The sequence below is a fragment of the Anabrus simplex genome, chromosome 5, assembly GCF_040414725.1.
Source record: "Anabrus simplex isolate iqAnaSimp1 chromosome 5, ASM4041472v1, whole genome shotgun sequence".
NCBI lineage: Eukaryota > Metazoa > Arthropoda > Insecta > Orthoptera > Tettigoniidae > Anabrus > Anabrus simplex.
The window spans coordinates 330,460,011-330,469,916 of NC_090269.1; the positions used below are offsets into that span (position 1 = coordinate 330,460,011).

The 9,906-nt window shown below is 40.5% G+C and overlaps 1 protein-coding gene across 2 annotated transcripts in view; it reads right to left on the minus strand.

Moving 5' to 3' along the window:
• Positions 1-8,205, minus strand: part of LOC136874878 (uncharacterized) — a 49,018-nt gene extending 40,813 nt beyond the window's left edge. Inside the window, exons 1-2 of one of the 2 annotated variants that reach the window (XM_067148576.2) lie at positions 8,154-8,205; positions 6,869-7,125 (exon numbers count right to left, since the gene is read on the minus strand). In XM_067148576.2, coding sequence (XP_067004677.1) covers positions 6,869-6,928 — 60 coding nt within the window. In that variant the 5' untranslated portion in view covers positions 6,929-7,125; positions 8,154-8,205. Of the gene's footprint in view, positions 1-6,868; positions 7,126-7,283; positions 7,434-8,153 lie in introns of those variants that run through there. The other variant, XM_067148575.2, reaches the window with a different exon arrangement.
• Positions 8,206-9,906: the final 1,701 nt, after the last annotated feature.

Here is a 9,906-nt window from a genome sequence, read left to right on the forward strand (position 1 = left end):
TAATAATAATAATAATAATAATAATAATAATCGTATGGCCCTTTATACCGTTTAATTTAACGCCATCTAGGATGCTGTGTGTCAGTTTTGACATTCCATTTTACTCTGACAGATGGCGGAGAAACGGATCTCTATCGTGTGATCTATGGCTGAGTTTTAAATAGATTTGCTCTTTGCTAGGCTGAGTGAAAAAGACGGTTGAGGCGATGTCCTCCTGACCCCAACTTGGCAGGTTCGATCCTGACTCAGACCGGCGGTATTTGAAGGAGCCCAAATACATCAGCCTTGTGTCAGTAGATTTATCGGGATGTAAATGAATTCCGGCATTTCAGCGTCTCCGAAAACCGTAAAAGGAGTTAATGAGATGTAAAATAAATAATATTAATAAGATATAAGTCGAACAGCGCCATGAGAGAAATGAAATAAATACGGTATTTCTGGGGATCGATGTTCTTTCGAGTGTATTTTACGTTTGTTTCTAACAGTAACAGACTAAAAATTTGAAACTGTTTATGTTGGTAGCAGTGACTACAAGAATGTGCCGAGAAACAAATATTTCACTTCTTCTGGATCATCCCCGACAGGAGCGGCTTCTCAGGAACCACTTATTTTCTAGATTATTATTTTCTAAAGGTAAAATATTGGTGGTTATTCGGGTCTCTGGGATTAGAGCGGAAGAGAGCTACAGCCAGCCTAGTCGGGTGGTTGAACCAGCAAATGCATAAAAAATATCCCTCGGCGAGGTACAAGAGTTTCGAGGTATAGGGAAAACGTTTTTAAGAAAATGCTCAAGTCGCTGCAGCAAGTTGCGACTTCCCACGCCTGTGTTAACACTCCTCATCTCTGTCACACACACACTCCTTTTCAAATTCACACTAAGCTCATCTCTCTAATCCTACCTCGAACCAGCGGAACAAAAGAACGTCGTCAAAACTTAAGAAAGAGGAGGAATCTCGATGGATTTATCAGAAAATTATTCTCACTAGCAGTTACAAGGTTGCTTTCCTTTGGTGCAGATCTCTGGGGCTGGTGCTCTTGCTATTGTAAGTTATCTTACGTTTATTTATTACAGTAACATCCTAAAACGTGTGTTTTATAATAGCGGAAAACAGTGTTAGTGTTCTCAAGGAAACACACTTTTCAACTCGTATACCAGAAAAAATTGAAATCAATGCTTCAGGAAGACCGTTACCAGTTCTAAAAATTTCTCAGGACCGATCTTGTAAAGGTAAATAGTTTTATAGACTTGTGAAGTATTCAGACCTCATGTTTATTTTCACTAAATTCAGCTGCAACACCGTCGACTTCCACACTTTTTAGCTTAGGAGTGCATTTATTTTATCCTTATGGTCTGATTTAATATTTAGTTTATCTTGGAATGAGTTAATAGGCATATCCATAGAAAAGTTAATGTTGTACATTTTTAACATTAAATACGTGAAATCCTAGTTTAAATTCACCTCAGTCCGTTTTTGATTATATATTCTAGTTTATGCAGCAGATCAAAATATTAAGTGTATCTACGAGTAAAACATTGTACGATATTGTGTATACTTTTACTTAGGAATGTCATCTTTCCTTAGGGTGTGTTCAAAATATTGTTTCAGCTGATTGTCTATACACGCAACAGAAGTTCTTGATAACGTATTTCATCCAAAACAGAAGAGTTATTTAATGTCAAAGAATCCACGACAGAGCATGAAATTTGAAAACAATGGCATAGGGAAATATTTTCAAGACAAATGCGTTGCAATGATCGTTGGACTTTGGCAAAGGTAAAAACAGTATGCGCACAATTTACAAATTATGTTTTAGTCAGTACTTTAGTTAAGCCGGTAAGGAAAGGTGCATTGTACAAGGAAACTAGTATTTTTGCTGTAGGGTAGAGGGTACACACCAGTACGCCATTACAGATTAAGTCCATAAAGAAGATATTGTCCGGCTCCTTGGCAGAATCGTCTGTGCACTGACCTTCGATTCAGAGTGCCCCGGCTTCAATTCCCTTCCAAGTCGGGGATTTTAATCTTGAATGGTTAATTCCCTTGGAACGGAGACTGGGTGTTACTGATGTTTCTAATATACCTGAAACTCATACACCACACGCTACACTCTCCACGTCCACAATAACACGCAGATTTTTATACACGGAAGATGCCACCCACCCTCATTGGGGGGTCTGTTTACAAGGGCTGTACCGGGCGAGTTGGCCGTGCGGTTAGGGGTTGTTGAACACACCAGCCATCGTCAATATCTTGACAGTTATTTTAGTGCTACTGTACCAAACACCAGCCTACTAGTGAGCGTTCGAAAACGAGAATTAACGCAAAGGGGCGCACGAGACGGGTAGCACTGAGGAACATACAGCGAGCGGCCGTCCGGTTGTTATCTCTTCGTATTCTGAAGTAACTTGCCTACAGGCCATATTACCGCTGTGAAAATTATTTATTAGACACTCCATTCATCATTAATGCATGTGGGACACTTGTAAGTAAAAATAATGGTGCTGGCGGACAACCTGGAATAACCCGTACACGACAGCTAGTCACTAAATAAATCAAAATACTGCAAACGATGAGTAAGCATGAACAAGAAAATGTAATTATGAGAAATACTCTAATTCAGAAAAGTCTCGCTTATTAACTCTAAGAATAGAATAATAATAATAATAATTGCGTGTGGCTATTTCTAGCCGAGTGCAGTCCTTGTAAGGCAGACCCTCCGATGAGGGTGGGCGGCATCTGCCATGTGTAGGTAACTGCGTGTTAGTGTGGTGGAGGATAGTGTTATATGTGGTGTGTGAGTTGCAGGGATGTTGGGGACAGCACAAACACCCAGCCCCCGGGCCATTGGAATTAACCAATGAAGGTTAAAATCCCCGACCCGGCCGGGAATCGAACCCGGGACCCTCTGAACCGAAGGCCAGTACGCTGACCATTCAGCCAACGAGTCGGACAAGAATAGAATTAAATGAGGCACACCATGTTCTACTAAGTTTATTAATAAATTGAGGTCTGTGTTTATTATTATTATTATTATTATTATTATTATTATTATTATTATTATTATTATTATTATTACCGTATTATTATTTGAGAATTGCTATCAGCAGTGGATCAAATTACAGAACTAACAAGAGTATTTGCCCTAGCTCACATCATCTTATGTTAAACTGTTTATGTACTCACAGATATGAGTCATTGCTGCTGAGTGATGACGTTCCTAAAAAAAAGGATGGCGGCTAGTAACTGTAACTGCTTGTGATGGAGTGAGACAGAATGATGTCTCTAGAGCTTGTATAAAGTTCAGGGCGACACAGGCGGTTGCTGATCGACAACGACGTGACGCCCACGCAAAACAACTCCCAGCGGGGATCAGTATTTATTGCTTTCAGCACGTCGTAGGCCCACTGCTACTCCACCTCGATCCGCCAAGAACTTCGGAGGGCCACCTGAGTGAATGTGTTAGATCAGACAATACAAAGTCGGTTGCACGATGGAGGACTGATATCAACGAAGGCGATTCCAAAAGCTCCTCTTACACCACACCATAGAGCAGTTCGTTACAAGAGAACAACTCATAGCCGATGCCACCAGGAACAGTTTTCTGATGAGGCATTAGGGTCGGGAGACGATCCGGTATGAGATGGGACGATTCTTTCAACCTGGAGGGCCATAATAGCAAGGGGTTTCCGTCATATTTTGGGGTGGGATCATATTTGATGGACCTACGCATCTAATTCCTATCCAGGGTAACATTACTGGTGTGGTATATAGAGACAATGTAGTTACAGGATTTGCTGCAGGCGAGAGCTTTATACTAATGAATGATAATGCTCGTGCCCATGAAGACAAAGTGGTCAATCAGTACCTTGAGATGCATGCCATACGTGATAAGTGTAGCCGGCATTTTTGTGAACATGAACTGTGTTCATTATACATGGTAGGATCTGAAGAAAGCAATTGCCCACCGCCTTAGTCTTCCTGCTAACATTCAGTAACTAACTGAAGCCGCTAACCAACAGTGAAATAATCTGTCCCAAAACAAGTAGAATTATTTAGTGCTGATTATACATCGTCGTGCTGAAGCATACTTCAGGGCTCGAGGTGGTTGTACACGGCACTGATCGGCCTCATGATGAACGAGAATTTTGTGTTCAAAATCTCACATTGCCAAATTCGTGCATTTCTTGCGTTCCTGTTGCTTTTGCATAGCTGAATTCATATTGCTCTCTTCATATATGAATCAATTGGCATGCCTTTGCTTGTAACACCTAGTGTTTACAGTGCACTACAGTAGGTATGTCTTCTGAAATGGGCTAGAAAACATTTTTGGTGATGATTATTAGGACCAGGCAGTCCATGCAGTATAGGTTGGAATGGAAACGAGTTTCAAATATCTGCTTGCCCACATGACTGTTATAATCTGAAATTTGCGTATAAATGGTACGACCTGTTATAACCCCTACCATCTATGCAACTCTTCCAACACAACCAACGATCAGAAAAGACGATACTTCTTGATACTAGTTTGAATGGTAACAAATTAATATTACAAGAATTACTCTAATATCAAAATATAACGGATGGTCTAACCGAGATGGTTTAGGCGTGCTCCGGCACCAGGAAGGACGTCGTTTCGATTCGCTGTCGGAAGTCAAAACAATTTGAAATGAGATTTCTACGTCTGATGAGGCATATTGTATATCCTGAGATTCGCTTAGTCTACAGCAACACCGGGCGAGTTGACCGTGCGGTTAGGGCCGCGCAGCTCTGAGCTTGTATCCGGGAGATAGTGGGTTTGAACCCCACTGTCGGCAGCTCTGAAGATGGTTTTCCGTGGTTTCCCATTTTTACACCAGGCAAATGCTGGGGCTGTGCCTGAATTAAGGCCACGGCCGCTTCCTTCACATTCCTAGCCCCTTCCTGTCCTTTCGTCCCCATAAGACCTATCTGTGTCGGTGCGACGTAAAACTAATTGTAAAAAAATCTACACCAACACTGAAAACTAGAGTAATTCATGGGGTCGAAAGTGGCCGAAAATAGAGCTAACTATATAGTTATTGGTCTTAGGTCTTACTAACTAATTTAAAGGATTTGGAGACACCGATGTACCGGAATTTTGTTCCGAAGGAGTTCCTTTACATGCCCGTAAACCTACCGACACGATGCTGGCGTATTTGAGTACCTTCAAATACCATCAGACTGAGCCAGGAACGAACTCGCTCCCCTACACAATTCGGAAGTTACAAATAGTTGAAGCCTTTACGGTGCGCTCCTCTAATGGTATTCATGGCTTGTACGGATGTCAATCACAAGCATTCTCTGGTATAACCGAATATGTCAAGAGTTAAATGCATGCATTTCTATATTCACATTTCATTAATTTTCATTTTTCATTTTGAATTCTCTGAAAGGTTTATAGAAAGGAAAGTGATTGAGAAAATATTTCATGCTTTCATGTTTATTGGACCAAACGTTTTGGTTGTGCAATGCGGGCCGTATAATTGTACAGAATATCCTCTATTTAAACCCTACGATCGGCAGCGCTGAAGGTGGTTTTACGTGTTTCCCATTTTCACGCTAGGCGAATGCTGGGGCTGTACCTTAATAGGGCCACGGCCACTACCTTCTCAATCCTAGCCCTTTTCCATCCTCCGTCGCCGAAAATCTATGCGATAGTGCAACGTTAAACCGCTAAAAGAAATAAGTAGCAAAATGCTTATTTGTATAGTATGTTGTGAATGTGGCGCATCATGAACAAATATCTCGTTCGCAAGCACAGTAAGGGCTGATGTCAACATCGTCAATTATCGTATGTTTCTACATGCCTTAGTTCGTGCACTTAGTTCATTGTAAGATTTTAGTAATGAAATTGCATTCCGAAACACTTTAGAGAGTGTAACATCTTCTGGATATTCAACAGAAGTAAATTCACAGATCAGCCAACTACTACGCAATCACTTTCAGAGATATATAAGTAGCCCATTTACAAAATGTGTTACGTGCACAAGAAGATAAATTTTGCTTGTAGCGCCATGTTGGTCTTTAGTACCTCCTCTGCCAACAAGGCTAGAAATAATATTTCTAAACATTTTATATCCGTGGTAAAATGTCAACAAACGCTAGGTGCAGATGCAAGGAGTGTTATATCATTCATGTATATTTAAGATACATGATGTTTCAGGCGCGTTTATTTGCATTGTCTTGTTGTTAGTGGGCAACATAAGCCATTAAAACATATGTCAAGCAAATATATGCTGTTCTTGCATTTGTTTGTGTCGATTACTGTGCTAAGGTAAACGAAAAATTCAGTTAAAATGTCATAATGTAGTAAGATGCAACAATAACCATGGATACAGTATTTTTTCTCATTGAATAGGCCTACTACTTTTATTAATCTTACTGCCCTATTACAGATTCACAGCAACCTGTTTGAATAAGGCACGTTTTTTAAGTCTCAAAACAGATGCAAACTGTGGTAAAACGCTTTTTGTCCAAACAATTTGAAGTAGTTTGATACATTTGATTTTAAACTAGATTTGTACTCGATCCCATTTTACTTTAGAAAGTTATTGCGCAAATTGTACGACATGAATCGCGAATCTATCATCAGTGTATGAATTGGAATATACTTTTCTTTATTTCCCAATAGCCCGTTGTAATAAGTAATGGGCAACTAATAAATATATCGTATTAGATGTTAAATATGCATTTTTTCACAAAATTCTTTCTTGGTAGATGCAAATAATTTTTATCGGTGCTGAAATTATGCTACAGCGTGCTATGAAGGGTTAAACTACTGTGTAAAATGTATATTTTTCAGTTTTCTTAAGTTAAGGAACCAAGCAAAGAGTTAGAGTACAACTCACCTCTGCCAACACGTGCTCGTAGGACGGTGGAGGGGACGGTGGTACTTCAGGCTGTTCCATGTCTTCCTACACCACAAACATTGTTATGTTCTCAACTATGAAAATCAACTCTGCGATCATTTGCTGTGGAACGTTTAATATTAAGTCAGCATAGTCTCTGAAGCACGGTATTTCTTCAGCCTTGAGAAATCGAAGATATTGTTTCAGTGGAAACTGATGATTATACACAGCTACTATAAATCAGTTCTTCAAAATATCTGGAAAAAATAAAGAAGACAAATTGATAAAAAAAACAGACTGACATATGTTTGCGCCATGTCCATATGTTTACATACTGATAACATTCCCAACCTTGTAAAATGCGTTTTTAATAACCTCTTATAACTAATTGTACAAATTATATTTTGAAACTCACACGATCCTACCAGTAACTCACGCCAAGACTTGCTGGTCTGTATACACACACAAAATAAGTAAACCGAATAGCAGTTGTTCTGTATCGAAATTTCCCACTAAATTCCTTTAAAATATCTATCAAAGTGACCTACAAAGTACATTTGTGAAGCATTTCATTAATAAAACTCTACACTGCCATTTCACCACAGATGCGTAGACACGACACGCTGACTGTGTGTGAACACACAGGGAGCCGAGTATCGATTATTGCGTAACAAGGCGTGCTCACACACACAGCACGCGATTGATGACATCAATAATTTCAATATAAACAAGAGAAATCCATCTTATTGCTACTAAACATTCCTTAAATACTGTTTGATGGGTAGTTATAAACAGAATTAACACCATAGAGGAATCTCACTTAACAAATTCAACGCACAAACATCCAGGTATAAGGTTGCAACATGATGCAATATAAAGTCACGTCAGATAAAAACACGATACAGAATTTTTGTCCATAAAGAAATATTGATTCATTAATTAAAAGATACAGATATTTTTTGTTACTGTATAGTCGACATTCTTAATGTGGAAGTCACCTGTACCATATGGTTCAGCCTTCAACTGGATGTTGTAGGAAGCGTCGTCGTCGCCAGAAGATTATATAGCCATGAATTGTGGTGGAAACTAAGCACCTACGTTACTTACAAGCACTTGATTTGACTATGCATAAGGAAACATAGAAGTTGGTCCGAGAGTTACCGTTAACGCCCAATACCAAAATGGCGTGTTTTTTTATTATTACCTGATTTACTTCAAAATTACTACGTACCATCTTACACGACGTTAAAGATTGAGCAATTAAATCAGCACAAGAAGTACATACCTCACAGTAGGACGTTTACGACGGAGGGCTGTGGATAGAATATTCACTCTTGTTTACTAAAAACAGCCACCTGGCGCCAGACGCTGGAACCTGGGGAGGCGCCGATCGATAAAGCAGTACGTTGTACTTATCGGCGCTCCGCCTGCTTCATTACCCGAATATCTCCCCTAGAGTTGACATCGCTCCAGACAGTAGATGTTTGGGAAATCTTGGTTCCGAGCGCTGTATACTTACTGTGTGGAAAGTCTAGGGGAGGTGATTGTTACCTCAAGGGGAGAAGTAATGGGATTATCACACCCTTTTAATGCTAATAAAATAAAACGTAGTAAGTAAATTTGATGAAGGTACATACAAAAGAAAAAAGTTCCATGCGAGGCGACAAAATTAAAGACTCTGTAGGCATCGTAACAATAGGGAAACCGAGTGAGTTGGCCGTGCGGTTAGGGGCGCGCAGCTGTGAACTTGCATTCGGAATATAGTGGGTACGAACCACACTGTCGATAGCCCTGAAAATGGTTTTCCGTAGTTTCCCATTTTCACAGGAGGAAAATGCGGGGTTGTACCTTAATTAAGGCCACGGTCGCTTCCTTCCCACTCCTAGCCCTTTCCTATCCCATCGTCGCCACAAGACCTATCTAAGACGGCGCGACGTGAAGCAAATGTAAAAAAAGAGAAGACAATAGGGAAATCGGAGAGAAACGATAAAAGAGAAAAGGAGCCTTGCACAATAAAGTGGAAGCAATCTGAAGTCCTGTGATCACGACTACATGCTCACAAGATGAATGTGAAATCTTCGGCCGATAACCCGTGTGGACAGTAGATTATGAACGTACAACCCAACACTCTTTGGCACAACTGCAACTATTATCATGGCGCTGATAGTAAAATTTCTTCGGGTTAGCACAAGCTGTCGACTTCGGTTACTTTTTTTTTCAATTTGTTTTACGTCGCACTGATGCAGATAGGTCTTATGGCGACGATGGGACAGGAAAGGGCTATGAGTGGGAAGGAAGCGGCCGTGGTATTAATTATGGTCAGCCCCAGCATTTGGTGTGAAAATGGGAAACCACGGAAAACCATTTTCAGGGCTGCCGACAGTAGGGTTTGAACCCACTATCTTGGTCACTCTTAAGGCCGGATGTCTTTGTTGAAGCCTACCCTATGTGGAGGGATGCCCACTGTCGGCAGCCCTGAAGATGGTTTTTCCGTGGTTTACCATTTTCACACCAGGCAAATGCTGGGGCTGTACCTTAATTAAGGCCACGGCCGCTTCCTTCCCATTCCTAGGCCTTTCCTATCCCATCGTCGCCATAAGACATATCTGTGTCGGTGCGACGTAAAGCAAATAGCAAGAAGAAGATGTGGAGGGATGTATTCACATCTGCCGTGGTTTGCAGTGTGATGTGTTGTGTGTATGTACGAACAGGTGTGTATTAACACGAGCACAGACATCCAGTCCCTGAGCGAGAAGGATTAACCACATGAGGATAAATCCCCGGGTCGACCGGAAATCGACTCTCTGAAACGAAGTTCGCTACGTCGCCCATTCGGCCAACGAGCCGGATAATAATAATAATAATAATAATAATAATAATAATAATAGCCGGGCTTAGTGGCTCAGACGGTTGAGGCGTTGGCTTTCTGACCCCAGCTTGGCAGGTTCGATCCTGGCTCAGTCCGGTGGTATTCGAAGGTGAATAATAATAATAATAATAATAATAATAATAATAATAATAATAATAATAATAATAAT